This window comes from Penicillium arizonense (genome assembly GCF_001773325.1).
Source record: "Penicillium arizonense strain CBS 141311 chromosome Unknown PENARI_contig015, whole genome shotgun sequence".
NCBI classification, from domain to species: Eukaryota; Fungi; Ascomycota; class Eurotiomycetes; order Eurotiales; family Aspergillaceae; genus Penicillium; species Penicillium arizonense.
The window spans coordinates 181782-204106 of record NW_019173292.1 but is presented as its reverse complement, the minus strand read 5'-3'; the positions used below and the strand labels follow the sequence as shown (position 1 = coordinate 204106).

The 22325-nt window shown below is 49.2% G+C and overlaps 12 protein-coding genes across 12 annotated transcripts; 7 read left to right on the top strand and 5 right to left on the bottom strand.

The window, feature by feature from the left end:
* Window positions 1-278: 278 nt before the first annotated feature.
* On the top strand, window positions 279-1325 carry PENARI_c015G05757 (sterol desaturase family protein; the record flags this gene model as incomplete). The annotated part of the gene is made up of 1 exon (XM_022633784.1): window positions 279-1325. The coding sequence occupies one exon, from the start codon at window positions 279-281 to the stop codon at window positions 1323-1325; it is 1047 nt and encodes a 348-aa protein (XP_022486432.1).
* A 775-nt stretch (window positions 1326-2100) lies between these two features.
* On the top strand, window positions 2101-3666 carry PENARI_c015G10287 (uncharacterized protein; the record flags this gene model as incomplete). The annotated part of the gene is made up of 1 exon (XM_022633884.1): window positions 2101-3666. The coding sequence occupies one exon, from the start codon at window positions 2101-2103 to the stop codon at window positions 3664-3666; it is 1566 nt and encodes a 521-aa protein (XP_022486490.1).
* Window positions 3667-4531: 865 nt separating this feature from the next.
* On the top strand, window positions 4532-6900 carry PENARI_c015G12418 (putative C6 transcription factor; the record flags this gene model as incomplete). Its single annotated transcript, XM_022633935.1, has 5 exons — window positions 4532-4618; window positions 4667-5161; window positions 5219-5344; window positions 5402-5601; window positions 5667-6900. The coding sequence occupies 5 exons, from the start codon at window positions 4532-4534 to the stop codon at window positions 6898-6900; spliced, it is 2142 nt and encodes a 713-aa protein (XP_022486438.1).
* Window positions 6901-7423: 523 nt separating this feature from the next.
* PENARI_c015G04269 (C-terminal helicase domain-containing protein) lies at window positions 7424-8200 on the top strand (the record flags this gene model as incomplete). The annotated part of the gene is made up of 1 exon (XM_022633754.1): window positions 7424-8200. One exon carries the CDS (start codon window positions 7424-7426, stop codon window positions 8198-8200), a length of 777 nt encoding a protein of 258 aa, XP_022486288.1.
* Window positions 8201-8390: 190 nt separating this feature from the next.
* PENARI_c015G09681 (uncharacterized protein) lies at window positions 8391-9359 on the top strand (the record flags this gene model as incomplete). The annotated part of the gene is made up of 1 exon (XM_022633869.1): window positions 8391-9359. One exon carries the CDS (start codon window positions 8391-8393, stop codon window positions 9357-9359), a length of 969 nt encoding a protein of 322 aa, XP_022486211.1.
* A 681-nt stretch (window positions 9360-10040) lies between these two features.
* PENARI_c015G03402 (uncharacterized protein) lies at window positions 10041-11410 on the bottom strand (the record flags this gene model as incomplete). Its single annotated transcript, XM_022633734.1, has 4 exons — window positions 10041-10305; window positions 10397-10585; window positions 10785-11143; window positions 11348-11410. 4 exons carry the CDS (start codon window positions 11408-11410, stop codon window positions 10041-10043), a joined length of 876 nt encoding a protein of 291 aa, XP_022486295.1.
* Window positions 11411-11665: 255 nt separating this feature from the next.
* PENARI_c015G10579 (uncharacterized protein) lies at window positions 11666-11934 on the top strand (the record flags this gene model as incomplete). The annotated part of the gene is made up of 2 exons (XM_022633889.1): window positions 11666-11875; window positions 11929-11934. 2 exons carry the CDS (start codon window positions 11666-11668, stop codon window positions 11932-11934), a joined length of 216 nt encoding a protein of 71 aa, XP_022486226.1.
* Window positions 11935-13247: 1313 nt separating this feature from the next.
* Window positions 13248-14742, bottom strand: PENARI_c015G03131 (uncharacterized protein; the record flags this gene model as incomplete). Its single annotated transcript, XM_022633730.1, has 5 exons — window positions 13248-13968; window positions 14029-14124; window positions 14172-14422; window positions 14482-14621; window positions 14673-14742. The coding sequence occupies 5 exons, from the start codon at window positions 14740-14742 to the stop codon at window positions 13248-13250; spliced, it is 1278 nt and encodes a 425-aa protein (XP_022486348.1).
* Window positions 14743-15291: 549 nt separating this feature from the next.
* Window positions 15292-17314, top strand: PENARI_c015G03110 (pepsin-like aspartic protease; the record flags this gene model as incomplete). Its single annotated transcript, XM_022633728.1, has 5 exons — window positions 15292-15350; window positions 15552-15929; window positions 15985-16124; window positions 16192-16702; window positions 16750-17314. The coding sequence occupies 5 exons, from the start codon at window positions 15292-15294 to the stop codon at window positions 17312-17314; spliced, it is 1653 nt and encodes a 550-aa protein (XP_022486362.1).
* A 462-nt stretch (window positions 17315-17776) lies between these two features.
* Window positions 17777-18475, bottom strand: PENARI_c015G08274 (uncharacterized protein; the record flags this gene model as incomplete). Its single annotated transcript, XM_022633835.1, has 1 exon — window positions 17777-18475. One exon carries the CDS (start codon window positions 18473-18475, stop codon window positions 17777-17779), a length of 699 nt encoding a protein of 232 aa, XP_022486479.1.
* A 230-nt stretch (window positions 18476-18705) lies between these two features.
* On the bottom strand, window positions 18706-19023 carry PENARI_c015G05861 (uncharacterized protein; the record flags this gene model as incomplete). Its single annotated transcript, XM_022633786.1, has 1 exon — window positions 18706-19023. The coding sequence occupies one exon, from the start codon at window positions 19021-19023 to the stop codon at window positions 18706-18708; it is 318 nt and encodes a 105-aa protein (XP_022486324.1).
* A 1706-nt stretch (window positions 19024-20729) lies between these two features.
* On the bottom strand, window positions 20730-22112 carry PENARI_c015G11438 (uncharacterized protein; the record flags this gene model as incomplete). The annotated part of the gene is made up of 1 exon (XM_022633915.1): window positions 20730-22112. The coding sequence occupies one exon, from the start codon at window positions 22110-22112 to the stop codon at window positions 20730-20732; it is 1383 nt and encodes a 460-aa protein (XP_022486341.1).
* Between the last annotated feature and the right edge of the window lie 213 nt (window positions 22113-22325).

The following is a 22325-nucleotide window of genomic DNA, read 5'->3' as shown; positions in this document are numbered from 1 at the left end:
AATGACATTTACAAATAAGATTCATTGCATCAATCGGACCTTATGCGGCTCCTCATTTGCTAATATTATCCTCATGTGTTGAAAGATCATTAGCCAGTAAAGCAGTATAAGGAAGTGATCCGCAAACCCACACCTCGGTTCCCAACTATTTCTTTGTTGGCTAGATGACCCACCTCCATGTGTTCTCAAAGAAAAACATGAATATAAGATCCAGCGGGGGCGGGGGCGAGTGAAGATGTCCCTGGCATCTTTCTGCTCTTTTCATATTGTTACTCAGAATGGCCGCCCCGATGCGTAACCCAAAGGACTCGATGAAGTCCACCTGGCGATCCTGGGATCGCTCGCAGTGGACATTCGGTCACTGGCTTCTCGAATACCTAAACGTGCATCATGTCGAACTTGATCAAGAAGTTCCCGTTCATCAAAAAACGGAAAAAGTGCCTTATGCGCCAGAGATGCAGTTCCATTATTGGATCGTCCTCCACGCTGGTCTTCCACTTATCCTTCACCAACTGTACATCACCTTCTTCGGTCATCCTTCGGCCTGGCTAGCATTTATCTACTACAGTCTAGCCCTGGAATCCATCGCCGTGAAAGAAACCCATGTACTCCGACGCATGGGTCACAACCTCGGATTCTTCGACGGAGACAAGCACGCTCGCGACGGTGTACCGGATGTAGGGGTCGGCAAAACAGTACAAACAGTCCTCTCCGTGATCGTTCTCCGACCCATGCTCACCGTCTTCCTCGCCTACCGCGCCAACGAAGGCCCATCGTCAATCCGATGGGGATGGCTGATTTTCGAAACGGGCATGTACCCGCTCGCTATCGACTTCTGGTACTATATCATGCACCGCTCCGCGCACGAAACGGAACATCTCTGGCAATTCCACCGCACCCACCACCTAACTAAGCACCCGAATCCCCTATTGACCGCGTATGCGGATACAGTGCAGGAGTTCATTGATGTTATCGGTACACCGCTCCTCGCATACGGCACATTGAAGCTAATAGGATTTCCAATGGGCTTCTATGAGTGGTGGATATGCCAGCAGTACGTCGTGTTCACGGAGATTCTAGGCCACAGTGGGTTGCGTATGATTGCTACGGCGGTGAATCCGTGGACGTGGCTGCTACGGTTGTGTGACATGGAGCTTGTCATTGAGGATCATGATCTTCATCATCGCAAGGGCTGGAAGAATAGCCACAATTACGGCAAGCAGACTCGGGTGTGGGATCGGTTGTTCAATACCTCTATCCCACGTATAGAGGGGCATCGGGACAATATCGATTATGTCAAAACGGCGGAACTTCCCTTGTTCTAATTGCTACTTAGCTACAGTACTTCCGGAAATAGGTGTCACCACCTACACTCTTTGATTGTTTCTCGATCCCTCATACCAAGAAACGCTAGGCTATTCTAGAAATAATTATATATTTTTCAGTCATCTCCAGACCCGCGCACATCGGCCCTGAAACGATGAAAAAAAGAGATGGGAAGTTAAAGTGGCAGAAATTCCGGAAATTTGGGAGACTTCCCTCATCGTGTATGTAAAGCTTATATCCTAAAAGATTAAGCCTGATATATTGCCTAATCTACTAGGATTTCGTATAGCTTATAATAGAGAAGGGAGACTAGGTAGTTTAGGCGATAAGACAGAGGATGTCTGTCTCTATACATAGCAGAGAGAATCACTGAGTCGCTGGTTCAAAGCTCATATTGGTTCATCGAACTCTTGGTTTTCAGCCTTTGGTCAAGATCGCGAATACTCCGATAGACTCGAATATTCTGTACTTCAAGTAATGATTACAAAGATGTGATTTAACTCCGTCGTTTTCAGCTTAACTCAGCTTCATGTTGATCCTGCATGGATCATTAGAGGGGGACGGCGCCGGAGTGGTCCACGGGTGGTGGCATCGGACTATTCTGAAACTCCGCGGACTTTCACCTCCAATTTCCAACTTCATATCCCCGTGGCTCCGGCAGGGAAAAGAAAAAGGGAAATGCAAAACAAAAATGTATTCGATCATGGTTTATAAGATTGATTCAATTCCTCTTTTATCACCTCCTCCACCTCCCTTCGATATTCCTTAACAATCATGTCATCTACCGACGGATCCGCCAGTCCCACCTTAATGAGCAAACCTCAGAAAGAAGAAGCCATCACAAGTCCAGGAGCCACCGAGAAGGCCGAACCGGAAACTGAGCCGACCCCCTTCTCCTCGACGTTCCAAGAGGCTATCTTTATCCTCATCATTGGCTTGTCGCAACTTTTCTCCGTTGGCGGTATAGGCAATGCCGCCTACTCAATAGAACAGATCGGTGCATCTCTCGGCACAAGCAGCAATGGACAGATGTCATGGTTTCTAGCCTCCTATGCCCTCTGCGGTGGTGTCTTCGTCCTAGTCACCGGTCGCCTGGGTGATCACCTCGGCCACAAATACGTCTTCCTCTTCGGCTGGATCTGGATGGCCATCTGGTCTTTAGTCTGCGGCTTCGCCCACAACGTCGTCCTATTCGACATCGCCCGCGGCATGATGGGAATCGGCAATGGCGCACTGGTACCCAACTCCTTCGCGCTGCTGGCGCGTGCATTCCCACCTCTGTCTGTGAAGAAGAACATCGCCTTTGCCTTCCTGGGCTTCTGCGCTCCCTCCGGCTACATCTTTGGTGGTTTGATCGGCGCCGCCTTCAGCCAGAAAGTCACCTGGCGGTGGGGATTCTGGTTCTGGGCCATCGGCTGCCTCATTCTCAGTTTAGCGACCTTCGTCATTGTTCCTCACCGAATCGGCTCCCCGATTCCGGGGCTGAGTCTCCGTCAGTTTGACTACATCGGTAGCTTCCTCGGCGTGTCAGCCCTGATTCTGTTCTCTTTTGCCTGGAACCAGGCTTCAGTCGTCGGCTGGAAAGAGCCCTACACCTACGCCCTGCTCATTGTCAGCGTCTTCCTGCTCGTCGGATTCGTCTTCTCCCAGTCCCGCGTCTCTGCCCCCGTCCTACCCAATTCCCTCTGGGGCCGCCCTGGTTTCGCACCCGTAGTCACTGCTATGGCATTTGGCTGGATGTCTTTTGGAATCTTCCTCTACTACACTACTGTCTACATTCTCACTATCCATAAGACCCAGCCGCTTGCCGCAGTGGCTCAAATGGTTCCCCTGGTCATTGGTGGACTGTTTGCTACGGCAGCTGTTGGTCTCTTCATTGCCAAGACGCCTGCTCAGTATATCTTCGGCGTTTCCATGTTCTCCTTCTTCATCGGCAACCTGATCATGAGCTTTGTGAACTACTCGAATGTCTACTGGGCCTTCATATTCCCTGCTTGTCTGCTTGTTGTTGGCGGGCCCGACTTGTCCTTTGCCTCGTCAGGGATTCTCATTTCCAACGCCGTCCTGCCTGAGGAGCAAGGTGTTGCCGGATCCTTTATCTCAACGGTTGTGCAGTACTCCATTTCCATTGGTCTCGGTATTGCCGCCACTGTTGAGTCTCATGTCAACGAGGGTGGACAAAACCCCATTCGCGGCTACCGCGGGGCGTTCTGGTTGGGAATTGGATTTGCAGCTGTGGGATTCTTCGTTGTAATTTTCTTTGTTCGCGACCACAGATTTGAGTCCAAGGAATGGGACAAGTCCGGCCCTGAGGCCATTTCGCAGACAGCAGGTCTTTGAAGCGATTTGTGATATGCTGATTGTGGTTTTTTTTCCTTCAATCTTCTTGTCCGGTATTAACCAACTTGATATAAATAATAGATATGTTGGCAGAAATAAAAGATCTTAGTGGATTGTTTTCAGATATGATATATATGTTCACCCCAGTACCTACTAGGAAATGTACCTAGCTTGAGAACGGTGGTAGAGTGGTAGCGGCATCCTGCAATGATAGAGACAATCTGTGAGACCTTAGTCTCCGATATCTGATAATGGGCTTCCGGCGTAAGGCATATTGTGTTTTGAATGGATATTGATCGGATTACCAACAAGATGCTCTGGCATGCTTTGAGTCCATCTTGTCGGGAGAATGGATCTAATATATCATCGTCTTGAAAGACCGGCATCCAGTATTGTCTAGATGTTGTCCCTTCCGAAAGGGTGTCCTCTGGCCATGATTTGGTGAGGCCGCGAGATGAAGGGAAGCAGCACGCGGGTTCTGCGGGCTTCCCTCAGACGGGTTCCAAGCCAGGGCCTCCACGTCCACGGACAGCGTCCATGAGACTAAGTCACCATGTATTGGACTCTGCATACGAGAGCGATTCATCTAGTTTGTAGCCAACAGCAGGTTGATCAAGAGGAACAAAGAGGGCCAATTTATCGGGGGGACGCGTTCCCGTTTCATGTGATCTGACACCTTCGTTGCCTAGGCACTCAGCGATTTAGAGAGATGTGAGGATATTTGTTCGATAACAAATGTGAATGTAAATCAGGTTAGCACCACGGTGGTCACGGGAGATTGGACTCGTTCCGTGAATCCCCACTTGACGTTGGCCGAGCCAAATGGGCTTAGTACATGCTCCTGTCCTCCAACATCCCACCCAACATGGATATTCCCAACCCCAAGAAGCTCACCCTCTCTTGTTCACGGTGTCGCGCCTCCAAATTAAAATGCGACCGCAAGGAACCTTGTGTGAGTATACCTAGAATCTTATGAGAAAGCCAAACTCATTGTTGCTAGTTGGAATGCGTGAAGCGCGACTGCGCCCACCTATGTACCAAAGATGAGCGGCAACCGAGAGCCAAGAGGACCAAAACCCAACATACAGAACAGAAACGTAGCCAGGTGACGCCGGAAGAAGAGGAAGAACCGGTGGTCGAAGAAACAGCGCAGGTCTTGGAGCATTTCGTGGATGTCATTCCTCTCCGCACCGAATCAGCGGGCGTGGCCCCTGACATCCCCAATCGTTACTGGGTGACCCAGGATCAGCAGAGGCACGACCAAAAACTAGCCTTGATCCGAGATGTGGTTCACGCCCTGCCAGAATGGGATATCATCCAACTCCTCTACGAGGTCTTTGTTACACGTTGCCAGGGACCACTGGGAAATGTGGTGCACACCCCCAGCTTCATGAAGCAAGCCGACCAATTGCGCCAGTGCTTGAGTATGGCTTCCCCCGACGCAGCCATCGCCAGTACGCTATCCATGGACTCTCTTGCTGGTTTACTTCTCGCGGTGCCGCTCTCCATTTAAACCCGCTTGGTCTAGCTTCGGCTCACTCTTTCTACGCAGCTTGTACTCGGACTCGCCTTCCATCCAACCCCGTCCCTTCTGGGTGTCCAGCTCACTCCGTTGACCTTTCGCGTAGAGCAGCTGCGCGCCTCCGATGAGCCTGCAGCGACGTGGCGGTCCCTTGGCGTACGTTGTCTCCATGGGGGCATTTCCCTCTTTTGTGGCTCTATCTCCAGCTTGCAGGCGGCCATCATGCTCCTGTTGGATACAAAAGAGACCTCACTGGGGCTTGATGCCGTATTGGTAACGGCCATTGCGGGTGCGCGCAAACTTGGATTGCATCGCTTAGGCAATGCCACTTTGGATGCCACGTCTTCCTTACATTATGGCTCTGTGACCGCTGAGCCACCTCAGATTCGCACCGAGATTGCGATTCGCATTTGGTGGGCACCCTGAATACCTTTTCTTTTCCACTCGGGGCGAAGCGCTAATCGTTCCGCACCACTAGGTGGACTCTGGTCATGAGAGACTGGTCCCGCGGACAAGCTCTTGGCTACTATACTATCCGCCCCTCACAGTTTAATACCCGGATGCCATTGCACCTCAATGATGAGGATCTGCTCAAGGCACATGGCAAGATTCCTGAGCGCCCTCGCTCTGAGTTTACCATGCTCTCCTATACGGTACACGCTTTGGAACTGTCCATCATTGTGCGGGAATTAATTGATCTCGGGGACGCCGCAAACGAAGTCGCCCAGCGGCGTCAGCACCTAAATCAAAAGTACGAAAAATATGTGACGAGTTTGCCGTCTTACTTTAGATTGGGAAGCTCTGTCGGACTCACAGCCATGGGTCCCATGGCCGCCATCCCAGTCCAGCGATTCATGTTACATCAACAGCTATGGAGTCTACTCCTTCGCCTCCACCGCGCTACTCTCTCCTCTCCCATAGGACGAGCATCCTGCCAGCAGCTAGCTCATAATATTATCAATACGCAAGCTCAGATCCAAGCCCGCTGCACGGTTTGTGGCTCATTGTCCACCAACGAAACGCAACTCTTCAACGCTACCGTTGTGTTGGTCTTGGGGCTGCTGTTTGATTCCCCGTCAACCAAGGCTGAGCAGTCAAGTGCCCAACTCAGTCGGCTAATGACGCGAGACCACATTCGGGAAGCCATTGAATTGTTGCGTGCCAAAGTGTCACCTGACAGATCCTCCGGGGACGCTATGCCCCAAGGCCCGCCCCAAAGCACGGTGTCGCGCAGTGTTGTGGCCCTCGAGGCACTGATGAAGTTGGAAGAAAATTCAGATGACGGTGCCAACCGCCATGCGGGATCGAACCAGAAGCGTGCCCTCCACCGCCAGGTGGTGGAGATTCTGAAGACCTTGGATGGCCCAACCACTTCCGCTGATTCACCCGTTCCAAGAATATCGACTCCTGGGGACACCACTTTGACTCTCTCCATGCCTGTCACGGACGGCTTCCCCGATCTAGATGTAATGCCCATTCTCTCCAATGGCCTGAGTCCTAGTATGTGGGACTTCTTGGACTTCCAGCTACCGGAAGATGGAGGAAAGGGGAAGTTCTTGCCTATGGCCGGAGACGTTTACGGGCCCACGGGGTTTACCGACGCATTGTATCCAAGCCAAAGCAGTAGCCTCTCGGGGACGCGCTTGACCCATGAATCCCCGTCGTCTCTAGGAAACGAACCCGTGTTGGAACACTGTGACGATCCCTTATAGAGCTGGTGCTTTTGTGGCTGCTAACTCTTTCGACGTCGTGGGAAATGGGGGCCCGTAGTACGGCAGTTTATAACCGCCATAAGGCCAAAACGGATTCTGCCGGCAGTGGGTAGGAAATTGAGCATTTACATCGGATACGCCTAATAAATGGGTAGGAAATGGAGTATTGAATGTTGCCTACAGTGCTGTTCATAGAATACTAGGCAGTCTCCACAAAAATATACCGTTTTACTTATTTTTTTCGCCCTACTTTAGCCTCTCTTTTTCCACCTCTTTTTTGCCCATTTTCGAGTGCCTCGGGTTAATCATATAAATTATACTCAGTGGTGGACTGCAAGAAATGTGCGAGTTGTACGATAAAGCGACTTATGTTTACTACTCCTCCTAATCCTCCACAACCACTACACCCTTGCGTGTGTGCTCTTCTGTTCACCAACTCACCCTGACACGTGCCCACCGACCAAATCCTTCCTGCTTTCCAGCTGTCACTTGGATATCTCGACCTTCCTCACTTCACGCAATCATGTCTGAGGAAGTATCACCCCCCGGCAACGACCTGCGCGGCAAGGGCAAAGACAAGCATCTACCCCAAATTGACCCTGACAAGAACCCTGCTCTCCATGCCCGTTTGAACTTCAACGGAGCTGAGCGGTATCGCTTATACGTGCAGCAAAGATTGGCAGGGAAGATTCACATTATAGTCAACAGGCTGTTTTACAACAAGATTCGATGGGAATGTGCCAACATCCTTGACCCTTCCAATTATGCCGGCCAATTTTCTGACTACAATATGGCACTATACCAGATCAAGTCGAACGTCATTTTCCTGAATGTGGCTAATGGCGAAGAAAGCATGCAAGGGTATTCCTTTGTGAACCACCGCCATATTTCCCTTGCTCTTGGTTTAGCACACGATTTGCATACCAGCTTGTCAGTGGCACTGAAGAGCATCGTCATTCTGACTGGATATGAGGCCCAACGTCGAGCCTACATCGTGGAGCAAGGTCGGCGCCAGGGTGCTCATCCTGAAGTTAAGTGGATGGACATGCCAGCCCTTGTGATTGGAACTTTCCAGGGGAATGCGGCCAACGTTGTCATCTTCGATGTGGTTCGTACCAAAGAGGTGGGCTTTATGCGTTCATACCGTCGCCTGAATGTCGCCCTTAGTCGTGGTCGTTTCGCTCTGGACTGTCTTTACAACGCAGGCAGCATGACAACCAAAGAGTTCAGATTCCCAAGAAAGACCATCAAGCACGCGTTGGCAAGAATCTTAAGTTTTAGGCCAAGTGGCCATGCCTAGGTAGGGCATTCATACACAAACGATGAATCCCATGTGATATCGTCATACATCATCATTCATTGTATGTCAAAGGATTCTCTTTTCCCGTCCAACCTTCTCTTTACGCAATCCCCATTCTTACTTACCATCAAATTTCCTTCCTGACACCATACCCAACTTCGAACAAGCATTGGACGAGCAGGAAGGCGCGATGTCAACACTAGAACACAACCGCGCGGCTCTCGCTGCCCCTGATTCCTCCACATCCCACATCCAGCCCCTTCTCCCCGATGAGAGCTTTTTCCCAGAGATTGACGATTTCTACATTCCCGACTCCGCCGAACGTCTCGCCGGGTGTACCCATATCCAAATTCGGGAGAGAATCTGTCAGATCCAGGAGCGACTTAAACGGAGCAAAAAGCAATCTACCCAATACCTCCTCATCATCGATGCCCACGAGGACCTCCACGCCAAGCTTTTCGAGAGAAAAATTGGTGGAGCGCGAGCAACTGTGTCTGGTCAAAGGATACTCTTTCGCATCATGCCTAGGACACCTCATGAAAGGCTTGTTTCCAGCATCCCAATGTGGCTTGCTCAGGCAATGCAAGCAGCAGGCATCCCTATGTCTTCCGATGTATGGCTACCAACCGGCGCATCACAAAAGAATGGGAGATTCTGTGGGAGGCAACCCGACCATGGCATAGTCCCAGGAGCTAATTATCGAATGCTCCCACGGAGTGACTATGACGCCGGGTTGGATGGCAGTCAGCTTGAAGCAGCTTGGCCCTCTATAGTGATAGAAGCCGCTTACAGTCAGTCCTTTCGGAGCCTTCGCACGACCGCCAAATGGTGGTACAACAACTCGGGCCGCCAGACTAAATTGGTCTTGCTCTTCGATCTTCGACGAACCCCGACGTTTTCTGTTCACATTCAACTTTGGCAGGAGGTCATGACATCCCATGCCGGACGTACCTTACGATCTGCTGTCGCTTCCCCCTTGCCCCAGGTTCTCATCCCGCAGCTGAATTGCACTCAATCCACGTACTTTGACAGCCATCACGATCCTGCACCCATAACACTGGATTACTCCCAACTTATGAGAGAGCCGCTCCCCAATGGCAAATCTAACATTGTACTCACGACGCACATGTTACGGGAAATTTGTCGACCACCATGGTGATGTGAATGCTACCGTCTTCAGTCCCATTAGAGTGGCTGCCCTTCGTATTCATCCATCTTGATATCCTTCCTTGCTCTGCGCTTTTTTGATATGGCCATGCTTCATCTTTCCCTCTTAAAGGATATGTACAGGGTTTAATGGATGAATGATGTTTGGATGCTACCTTATGCTTCGATCAGATTGGTAGTTTCTTATAAGTAGAGCTGTAAGCCCCTTGAGCCTAACCTAAGCAGGAGTGGTATAATATAGAAGGAACGACGCAAGAAATAAGAAATAAAGAACAAATAACTTTGCAGTTTCGGAGCTCAGTTGAGCTAGTAATACAGAGAATGTCCATCTGGTAACTTTTGCGAGGTATATTCATCCCCCTACCTTTATATAATTTATATGATTAACCCGAGGCACTCGAAAATAGGCAAAAAAGAGGTGAAAAAAGAGAGGCTAAAGCAGGACGAAAAAAATAAGCAAAACGGTATATTCTTATGGAGACTTCCTAGTATCCTATCAATAGCACTGTAGGCAACTCCGTTCACTTTCGGAAAGCTCGAAGAGCGTAATAAATCTACTCACAGGGTAGGTCAATTTTAGAAAATACATGAACGAGTGGCTCTTATTCTTTAGTCAGAAGCATTGTTTAGGCAGTTATTTACAAAATCCCATCCACATCAAGTGCGCGATTCCCTAGTCATTGTAAGGCTGGATACCAGCAAGGTGAAGGATCTGGTCCGTCACGACCGGCTTCTCAAGAGGCTCATCCCGCTCCAGTGGATCCCGTTTTCCATCTTTCTGAGCCTTGCCCTGACGCCAGATATTGCAGTGAGGCCAGTGGGTGGTTGCCTCGTACTTCTCGAAGATATCTTTCTTCAAGGCCAAATCTTCCGGTGAGGCCAAGGCCCTCGGCATCATGCAGACGTAAAGAACGCTGCGGATCTGCTCAGACTCAATCCTGGCAACGTGGTGGATGGTGCGCGAGTCCCGAAGGACCAGATCAAGGTTCTGCCTCGACTTTGATTTCCTTGCATCCCTTGGACTTGAACCGCTCAATTTCATCTGGCTGGAAACGGTAGAGATCATGATGCTTGGCTTCATTGCTCAAGCGAGGACGAGTGCCATTGGTATCGAAGTACTCCTCGAAGAGGACCGATGAACCAATTGCGAGCAAAAGACCGCCGTCCTTGGGACCAGCAATGGCCAGATTTATCAGACCCTGGACACAAGAGAGATCTCTACGCGCAGGAGCTTGATCACAGTGGGTCCAAGGGCGGAAATCATCGTCCTTGCGACCCGGGAGAGTAACATTGAAGGCATCGAAAGAGACGATCAGTGCGTCAGTACGCCACAACTCCGCAAAAGGCTTGATGACATTATGCTCAGTTTGGGCATCCCACATGAACTTCTCATGGGGTGGCACAGTAGTTTATGTACATGTTCTTGAAGCTCTGGGGCAGATGCTCCTTTGTCCATGTTTCCTTGCCGTTGAGGTGGAAACCATTGTCAAACGACTGCAACCAGTCGAGGGACTTCTTGTAATAGTACACAGTGGCCTTCTCCTTGGAGACAGCACCCTTGAAGATGTAATAGCCATTCTTGAAGAAGTCAGTCGCGCCAGTCGCCGTGTTTGTTCTAGGCGTTGAGAACCAAGGAGGGGCAGCCTTATCCGCCTGAGCTGTTGTGGTTGCCTGAGCAGTCAACATGTCTGTAGCGAAAGCCAGAGTTTTGAAGGCAGTAGATAATACATTCTCCTTGATGTTCTTTCGATTTGAGTGCAGGTAGTGGGATGGGTTCTGAAAAGAGAAACAAGACTGATGTGAGTATCAAACAATCTTTTGTTCAACGTTGCTTGACCGGTTTTAAATACAATCCAGGGTTTGCCGCTATTAATTGATGAGGCGGAGTGCAGGGATGCTCGCGCCAGTTCGCGCGAGCCTAGACGCTCACATGTATCAAGACTACTGTGGAGAAATAGCATCGGAAGTCGCTAAACGGACCTCCCGAACTGCCGCTTTTTCTGGGGAGCCAGCCCTTAGTGGAGAACTGGCCGGCTGTGACATGACTGCTACCGCAATGGCATACCGGAGACTAGCGGCGATTGGCCGTCGAGATGCAGTCGTCTTCGGCAGCGGTGAATTTCTGTGTTGGCTTGATCAAAAACTTAAGAACTCGTCGCTGGAACGTGCTTGAGCAGTCGATTCCGAAAGGTCTTCTCTCCATACAAAGTCGGTTTCTTGCCGCTCTTTCTCTTTCTCCTGATTTCCATTTCCACAGGCCGCCAATAGATCCTGCCTCCTCCGGTGCAACTGGGTACGATGCCTATCAGCAAGCCTACTATAGGCGAAAACGGCTACCGGGGTTTCAACCCACATTCCGAGGTCCTTCACAGGGGTTGGAACGGCCACAACGCCTGCCCTTTGCCGTGCGACGTCATTGTTGACCACGACCTGGCCATCAAAGTTCGTGACGGTTGCACCTTCTATCGCGATGTCTACCGGCCCCTAACTTCCGGCGCTGACGAGAAAGTATGTGCATTCGTAGCATGGAACCCCTTTGGCAAGAAATTCGGAATTCGGAGTCCTGATCGGGAAGATTCCAAGCTACAATCCGTACAGTGGTGAGGGACCAAGGGAGTACAATTCGTAGATATACACGTTAGGTACAGCAGTGGAAAGCAGTTTGACAATACAAAGACCCCCCACTGAATAAAAATAGCATTCGAACATTGGTTTCTCAGGTGATGCTCAGGAGCAATTCAGGGCGCTCAGACGAGGATCAGACTGCTCAGCTGAGTACCAGGTGATGGTGCTCAGAGGCGCTCAGTTCTACTCATTGAGAAAAGACTGGTGAGAGAAATCCACGAATGGAATACGAGGAACGCAGAAAGTACAGTCTAAGCCCTATATCATCCCCTTCTATCTTATGATCAGTACATACGACCACAGGGTGTGGAGAACAGGGCTTCCCGTCCGCTCAGCCGTACTTAAGCCACACGCCGGTAAGTTAGTAGTTAGGTGGGTGACCACTAGCGAATCCTTACTGTTGTATGTTTTTGTTTTTTATTTACTCTACGCGAGTCTCGAGGCGCCTTGAAAATTAAAATGGCAAAAAAATTTGTCTTAGGGTGAGTGTAGGTGATATGAGTGAGAATTCTGGAGACCGAGGTGAGAGAGGTGAGAAGGGGTGAGATGGGGTGACAAGATGATGGATGCCTCCGCACATCTACCTATGCTAGGGTGATAAGTGGCTGACTGGGGCTTTGATTCCGGCTTGTCGTAATTTTTTCTTTCTCGTTGCGTTCAAGACTATGCTCCCTAAAAATCTCTAGAGAGCTCTTGATTGAGATAACGATTGCGCCATAGACCAAATCGCTTAGGGCTGACGTTCATATCTACACACGATCAAGGCCCTGTAGATCTGTCAGCATGGTGGGCGATATCAGTTGTTAGTAGGTGTCTAATAACGAATGGAACGACGAGGGGGGACAAGAGCCATGGAAAATATGAATGAGAACCATATTAGCCGACCGAGTTTAGTCTTTTACAGCAGTAGTACAGCTTTCGCCATGTAAGAGATAGATGAAGAGGAAAAAAGGGAGTGGGCGTCGATCAAGCTGGATTGCCAAATCTCCGCCCTCCCCTTCCCTCAAACCTCTTCAACCCCTTCTATGGGCGCGAGAGGGTTAAATCAATAGATAGTGTTGCTTTAACAGCTATCGTACTAGGCCGTAAATCGGACATATACTCTATGCGGCTAATGTTCGAGGCGCCCTGAACACTAAGCAATACATGAAACGCTATTCTCGCTTCAAGGCTGGGTTTCGAGTAGAGACGGTCTGATCTTCATCAGTAGCACTGTATATACATTTATTACCACTACTGTCTGCTGGTATACAAATTACAGCAAAAATGCCAACGCGAACAAGCTCAAACCCAGCGATTCACCACGACAACTTGCTTTGGTTGCAGAATTGAACACCGGGGAAGTAGTAGCTGGACTGGAGACTGAACTGAAGGATGATGATGCAGCACCAGTCTGGCCAATGCTAGATGACGCCAGATTTGGGATCGAACTGGAAGAAGTAATCTCAGTCTGAGGAGAAGCCGTTTGTACAACAGGTGAAGTAGCTTCCTCACTGGACGAAGTCGACTCCGTAGTATCCGCCACCTTTGTAGAGCCCACCGGTATAGCAGTAGTTTCAGTGACAGAACTCGTACTAGGAGTAGTCTGCGTTTCCGACTGGGGCGCAACAGTCGTTGTCACCGGCACCAGACCCCCAGTGAGCGGAGCCACTGCATATGGGGGGTCGAACATTCCGAAGTTACCGCATGCGTTGCAAGGCGAAGCCCATGATTTGACGGGCTCCGGAGCCACAAGAATAGGATCACAACGGCCGTTAGGTGCTGCCGTTGCGATCACATTGGGAGCTTCGGTTTGTGGGCAGTCTGTACCGAGGTCGTTCAGGGTAAGCTGGCGCGTAGCTGAGTTGGTGAGATCTATGGTCGAGACTTGATCCAGGTCAAGGGGGAAGACTACGCTGGTGCCAGAGGGCCCGGTCCGACCAGCGGTGTTGTAGCCATAGAGGTAGTCGACGACCATGTACACTGACGGTGAGGTACTGTTTGTGGTGATGAAGGTTAGCCCAACAGCAGAGGTAGCACCAGGAGGAAGTTTTTACAATGTGTAATCGAGATGCGAATTGACGTAAGTCGACGGGTAAACGTGGTGTGGCTGGTTCGTTGGCCAGTAGAACAAGTTAACGGTTCCCACGGACCTATGTATAGTTAGTAATCCTTTCCGACCCTATTTTTATTCTGTAACCCTTTTAGACATACATGCTGCAAGTGGTTGGACAGGGATTTGGAGCTTCCGTAATAGTCGTCGGCACGGTAATTGTTCTCGTAGCCGTTGTAGTATCGGTAGTTGTTTCCGTAGTTGTTTCCGTAGTGGTATCCGTGATAGTATCTTTGATAATGTCCGTAGTTGTATTCGTTACCGTAGTAGTGGTAGTGAATGCGGTCGTTGACCAGTATGTTTCGACCGTTGAAACTATGATGGTAGTAGTGATAGTGCTATTTAAGCATGCTGTTGACGCTGTCGATACAGTTGAAGTGTTCATCGGCGGTGGCACCTGAACCACAGTAGTGGTGTCGATGGAGGTATCACTAGGGTCGATGGATGAAGTAGGCCAATGATTGATTTGCTCAGATGTACATGTCGTGATACTAGTGCTTGATGGATCATGGACTGGAGAATGTGGAGTGTGAATAGCTTCACCATGTCAGCGCCCGAAAAACACTCTATTGTTTGTCAATTACTTACCAGAGCGCTGGAAGGCGTCTGTCCAGGAGACAAGTAGCACGAGAGCTACCCATTGCATAGTAGACAACATGGCGACGGATTTCATCGCAAGTACACGGCCTAGTATGACACTTTGTAGATACGCGGTATATATGCCGAGCGATAAACAAGAAAGCAAGGAACAGGCACCTCTAAAATAAAAGAACGAAATAAATGTAAAAATAGCGGTAAACAATGGTCCTACAAGACCGACACTAAAAATCTCGTGTCAACGTGCTATTGCCTCTTCATGCGGTCATTGTGCCTAACACGCGGGGCGTATTAACTTAGAATGGCAAGGACAGGCATTTTTACTAGCCAGGAAGGGCAATGATTTTTTTGGAAAAACCGTCGAGCTTTACATCACATCCGAAAACGAGGCTAAAGAAAGCTAAACAAGGTCGCTGGTTCCTGATTTGAAGGTGGAGCAGGTTTTTGGCTGACGCTCAGCCGGTTTTGTGAACCCGGCCGTGCGTGGGCTTCGACCTGTCAAAGTCGCCCGTTGCCCCTGAGTCCCGACAATGCCGATCTGCATGAATCAATTGGTTCGGAGATATTAAATTCGGCAGTGATGTGGCAGTTCAAACCTACGGCCTAGACTATGGCTGCTGCAGGTTCCTGTCGTCACACGAGCCACATGGAAATTATTTTTGTATTCCTGTACCCTGCAGACACACCTCAGATGCGATATCTCATCTCGTCAAGATGCATTCGAAAATTATGCTACAGTTAATTTTAATGATTCCTTGGATGCTAAGATGTTTGGCGACTGACACATCTGCCCTCGTTATCTCTCCCAGCGAATATTTGTATTTCCACCGAACTGTCCTGGATTGTGTACCATCTGCTAACATTCATAAGTGAGGGGAATGATGGACCCTGGAGCAGCTTTTATCTTCGCGTGGGGTCCCCGGAGCAGTCCGTTCGAGTGCTTGTCTCTACGGCTTCCCCGGAGTCAATGGTCGTCTTGTCAGACTATGGTTGCTCTAATTCAGTGTTTTCCAACGCGCCATCAGACTGTGCAGTTTCCAGGGGAACCTTGTTCAATGCGAACCAGTCCTCTAGCTGGGACGAGCTGGGTCTTTTCGGTATTAACCAGAATGGGGTTGGTCTCGAGGCCAACCTTGGATACTCTCAAAGAGCAGACTTTAGTCTAGATACTCTGAGTATTGGTCTCACTGGTCCGACGCTTAAAAATCAGACTGTCGCCGGGATTGCAACTCCTAAACCTTTTTATCTGTAAAGACCAACTCCATTCCTGTACTTTATGGTTCACTGATCCGAGTACCGACAGTGGAATATTCGGCCTGAATCCGCAGCCCGTCAACTTTACCTCTCTGGGAAATTTCTCTTCGCCCTCATACTTTACTACCCTCAAAGATGAAGGCACCATTCCGAGTCTCAGCTGGAGCTATACGGCCGGCGCCAAGTATCGTAAGTATTCCGGTCCCATGGGCAAAGGCGCAGCTGAATGTGTCTCTAATCTGTCATTTCGACCTAGGCTTGAAACAAGTCTATGCTCAACTCATCTTCTCCGGATATGATACATCTCGATTCACTGCGAACTCAGTATCATTCTCCATGGCCGATGACGTCACCCGTGACCTAGTTGTTTATCTTCAGTCCATCAGCTATAGTGGATCAACTTCAGCTATATTACTATCGGATCCAATTTTGATATTCATTGACTCCACCGACCCCAACCTCTGGCTTCCGGAAGCTGTCTGTGACGCATTCGAACAGGCCTTCGGGCTTACCCTCGATAGTGAGAGTGGTCTATACTTAGTAAATGATACTCACAATACCGAATTACTCAACTCGAATGCGCAGGTCACATTTCGACTTTCCGATGTGGCTTCCGGCGGAGACGCCGTGACGATCACCCTTCCGTATGATGCCTTTGCTCTGACTGCACAAGCTCCGCTAGTCGACAACAGCAGCTACTATTTCCCGCTGAAACGTGCAGCCAACTCAACTCAGTATACTTTGGGTCGAGCTTTCTTGCAAGAAGCGTGGGTACATAACGCTTCAATACCCGCACATACGCTGACTTCTTCAGATATCTCTCAGCCGATTACGAGCGAGGCATCTTCAATGTATCGGCATGCGCTTGGGACGAAAACGCGGAGGAACACATCGTCACTATCAGTTCCAAGGATTCTGACTCCGCCTGCTCGGGAAACTCATGCCCGTCCGCTGGAGGGAGTTCCGACGACTCTTCGTCCCTGAGTAACGGCGCAGTGGCTGGTATCGCGATTGCGGCACTGGTTGGAGTCGCCATTCTCGCGGCGGTCTTGTTCTTTTTCATCCGCCGTCAACGCCAAAAGACGGCATACAAAGCGACTCTGCCAGAGACAGATGTATCTGTCCTTTCCGGCCCGGTGCACAACGCTCCCCCTCCTCCTCCAGAGTCGTCAGACGATTCTGCATCGCAGACAAGATTCTGGTCTCCGGAAGCCATCCTGAACAGTGTTAGTGACAGTAATTATGGCCAAAGTAGCAGCAGTGGCGGGAATGGGAACCATGAGCAGAGTGTTGATGAGAATGGGATGGAATTAGATGGCGACGGAACACAGATCCAGCCAGTTTATCACGAATTGGATGGCAGTGAAGTCGGAAAGTGATGGGTAGAGGTCCTTCCTTAAAGCTTGCAACCCGTTTTCAAACTGGCACAGGAAGTGGCAGAGGCCTTCTCATATGCCCTTGATTTCCGATGGCTCTGTCTTTTCTCTTTTGAGCCTGCATATACAGATTTTGATTGATATAACTACTTCCTCTACAATATACCACCATCTATTACGCCTCCATAATGTGTTGCTCTTTGCGAAAATCCTCGGTGAAATTGCTGATCTGCCTGGTTTAAGTCTGAAATCGGTCATAAAAATGGTTTACACATAGGGTAGAATCAGATGATTGTCATACTCCCCGCCCATATGCACCCAATGTTTTCCCTATTTTCGGATATGCTCAGTTGTACCAAAGTTAGAAATCTCCTGGTAAAAGCCACTGGTCCGCAACTGCAGACTCTCTCCCTGCTCATACTCGAATCCATTCCCCAGATGCCAATTTCTAGTCGCACTACAGATCTAGGTTGGACCTTTCTTCCTTCTCATTACTGCAAAATGGGCAGTTGATATGTATGGAGCGAGATGTATCGATGGCGCGGTTTGAAGCCCGGAGTATTCCTGTGGGCACTGGTAAAGAATGACCTCTGTACGCTTATCCGCCGGGATCTCGGAGATCTTTGAGACATGAAGGTTGTCCCGGGGAATATTGAGCTTCAGAAGTTGATCTACTGAAGCAGATGTCTTGCTCAGATTGAGGAATATATCCATGTCATCCAAATCATTATGTACAAACTTGCCTTTGGTATACCAACTAGCTGCGCACGCTCGGTGAAGCCATAAGTGAATTTCGCGATATCCTTTTGGATCTGTAGACCTGTATGAGATGGCACTTGACTGAGGGACTTTGTCAAGTGTCAATCCACCGTTGGCAGTGAGGTAAGTTTTTTTGTATACGGTGCGAGGAAGTGGAAAGTCGTCATAAACCAAATTCTCTAACAGCGCCGTTGCTCCATATTTCAGGATTGCCATTCGCACGTGAGTGGTCGACTCCCAGCCATTCTCAATCCTCTTCAAATATCGGTCGAAGAAGGACACAAGCTCAAGGCGAGCTTCTTGGTTTCCCCAAATGCCATATGACTCCTGGTATGGATGCCAGCGAAGCCATTTGTGCGGCGAGTTGACCTCTAACCAGCCTCGGATTGCTCCTATTCCATGCATTGTGTTGGTTCATGTGCCGGTAATGTAGGTAGGAATGCTGGTCTTGGTCATATCGGGTCGCTTGTCGTTCCACCAGTCATTTGCAAGGGGGTGCTGGTCAAACATCTTTCGGAAGCTCTCAATCCCATTCCGTCCTCGCCGGATACAATCCAAAATGAGACGGTCAAACAGGTCACTACTTAAATACCACCTCGAGCAAATTGCTCAAGATACAGGTCTCCACATCCTTCCTAAGGTACGATGGCTTTCAGAGATGGCGGTTGCAACGCAGAAATAAACCGTTGCACAATAGCAAGGTGTGAGTGGCCTGCCATTCCGACGTTTCCATTGCACCAAGACTGTTGAGCAACCCACTCAATCAAGTCGTACCCATCCTGCGCTTCCTGTGTTCCCACCATCGCCATTTTCCCTTCAGAATCGAATGCACCACGCAAGTCCACGTTGATAACGGCATATCCGTGATCAACGAACTCTGCAGGATCGGGGGCTTCGAACTTCTCCAGTCCGCTCAGTGTTCCATCGGGGACTCCGAGATTCCACTGTGTCATGGGCCGCAGGGACCCAATTCCATTGAACCTTTTGCCGATCGGGCTCCAACCATTTATGTATGAAAAGAAGGCGTAGGAGGTTGTAGAGGGGCAAGGGCCGCTTGACGTATCAAAGCGGCTCAATTTAACATGCTTGGTGATAAATCACAAGCGAGCCCTAACTGAGTCTGAGCCTAGATTTAAATATACTCTGAGCCTGACTCTACTCTAAGCGCCCTAAGAATAGCGGCAGCCAAGATGGAGAAACTCCACTCGATAGAGCAAATATGATACGTATAGTACCTTATGTTCTCCTGAAATGATGACGCGACTCTTGTTTAACAAGAATTTTAGATAATGCCCTGTACGTGCCGCTGACATGGCCGTATTGTTCTAGCTCCAGATCAACCCCGCTCTGGTCCTATATTTGTTTTTTTTGTTTTTTTTTTGTTTTTTACCAGCTCCATCTTCTCTATGTTCCATCTTGCTACTCATCGCCTCTAGTAGCTTTAACGCCTCGTGGTCATCAGAGGTAGCTGTCTAATGGGATGATTTGTAACACCACACATTTTTGCTGACTGACTAACATGACACGAAGCCGTTGCTGAAATACGAACATACGGAGGGGACAGTCCCGGTTTCGCGGGCCTGCGGGCCCGGAGGATAGCGCGATTCTCGCGAAGATTGAATTCATACACCGTGTCTACATTCGTTTTCTACCTATTTTGTATCTATACGATGAGCCCTCAGGGAAGAATGTTAAATTTACAACGAATGAAATTCAACGATGAAATTTAGCTGCAAATCGATCGTAACTTAAACCTAATATTTTAGGAGTTCAGAAGTATCAACCATTGAATAACGCAAATATAGCACCCATAGATAATACATAGTGGAAATGAGCACAACATAGTAAGTATCATGGAATGCAACATCAAGTGACGTAACCCGTAGGCGTGTTGTGTAACCTACCGCATATTGCTTCACTCTGCAACCCAGTAGAAATAATTATCCACGTCACGGAGTCTCTAGGAAGCACGCATTGATCTTTCGCAACTACAGAGGATCGACAATGTACAGGTGTCGACACATCAGCGTTGATTCACCGCAACGCTATCCTTCATGTTAAAAGCCTCTTCCAGGAGAAACCAGAAGTTCTCCAAGAATCAGTCTCTGTATTCCTCCAATATCACTTCTTCCTCAGGCATCTTCACCTTACCTAGTTCACAGGCTCTATCCTGCAAACACTAGAACCCTTCTTTACAATCACTCTCAATGCCCTCCGTATCACGGGGCTGGCAGATAAATAACGCATGACGGGGTTGCACGATTATTACCAAGGTTTAGCAAGTAACAGAAAAGGATAGTTGCCATTTCGAGTGAGCGAGGAGCCTGAAGTCTGAATGAGTGGTTCCTCGCTGATGGATGCATTTTAGGGTGGGATCTGACATCCTACGGGAACAGAATTATCGTAGATGTACGGGCTTTTATTGCATAAAGAGGATGGAAGTAAAAACGGTTTATTTTGAGCTAGAAGCCTATGTAGCGGGAGCTGGCAGCGATGGCCTGGTCGAGATATGATGCATAGCCATAGGACTAGGCTCCTGAAATATTGAATTATGGCACATGCCTGCCGCTTGATTTCGTTTTTCGCTCTTTCGAATGCAGACTTCACGGCGATGGAGTATGTACTGAAGGAAAAAGAATCATGATATTAAAAAGATGAATTATCCTAAAAGCAGATACCAATCTTTTTGCAGCATGTACTGGAGCCAGAATGATGTATTGCCGTTATCTCGTGCACACCAGAGTTCTTCGAGAAGTTGAAGAGCATGAAGATTGGTAGGAAGCCGGTTCAGCGAATACATGGCTCGAAGTCTCTCGCGAACTTCATCTCGCAGGAAGTTATTTGATTCAGCCAATTCAGCCCCAGTGGCAAGGAGAAGAAGTGATTGGAAATTAAGGTAATTTGAGGTTGCTGGTATCTGCATAAGATGGCGGACAGTGTCTTCGGCATATTTCTGAATCAAGGATTGCTGATTTTGGAACATCATATCCGGATTCGTGAAACGATTGTTCTGACCACTGGCTCGATAAAGAAAAATGAGGCCATATTTGCGAAATGCTTCGTATAGATGCCCTAGGCTAATGTTTGGAGGACACGCCTGCCAGCAGTAGAGCTGTTGCTCAAATATGGCTTCTTGGGTGAAATTGCGGTGCCTAGAATCTAGAATCTGCCGGCAGTATCTTCCCACATTTCCCAATATGAAAAGAAGGCCGGTGCACGGTCCGTACATTGGATGGTGCCAGTTACCCATCTTGTGGATCGCAATTGACATATTAAGCGAATCGATAATTTGGTCTTCTTCCGGGTCTACCAAAAACGCGCTGCACATATCCCAGTAAAGATACATCCCAAGACAGAGCCGGGCTAGAGGGTCGTTAACCAGGTCAGAGGCGTTCTGGAGCATCCTGTTGATTAAATTTCGAGCCGCAAACAAATGCTGCTTGCCGTAATCCTTCATGTCACAATCGGCGCTTTGCGCCAAAGACAGCAACATAGTGGTAAGAAGAAATGCTTGTGGCTTGCGCTGGTTCTGCTCTACCTCCTTCCGAAGGGAAACAAGGGCTTTGCCTCTTTCCTCGAGGGCGATGATGGGGCTGTGTGCAGAGAAATATTTTTCGTGGCTGGCGCTGAGCGATTGGATGATATGAACAAGTGCAGGTGATTGGGGAATATATTCCAAGGCGGGGAATGAAAACGGGTTGTCCTCAGGGTCAATCACCAACATCTGACTGACTTTCTCCAGCCAGTATTGTAGCAATCGTCGATTAATAATTGCCGTAGGTTGCAGCGAGAACCAAGGCGTCTCGACTTGCCACTGTGTGAGGCGTGGGGCAGGTAGGCAGATCAGACCTAGACGCGCGCACCGCCGACATGTCGGATAGGATTCGTCACACTTGACACGCTTTGTCTTGCATTGTTGACAGCCGAGTTTGCTCTTCGTCTTTCTCGCGGACTCTGCCGAAGTGTGCTGGAGTGTGCTCGGGGACGGTGCGTGTCCTGCCGAGTTAATTACTGGCCCGAAACGCAAACGGGCAAAGGGCATAGTCCTTGCCTTTGTGTCTTGTTCCTTTCGCACCGGACCGTAGGAAAATCAGGCCTTAATAGCCCTCTGAGACGACAGGTCCGGATTTTGTAAGTGGGTTTGTACGTACCCCATTTTGAAGGTTGAAATTGACGGTAACCGCGAAGCCCAACCTTCAGATCACGTGGAGGCGAAGAAGTAGTTCCACAGACTCGGCCCCAAAATACGAAGTTA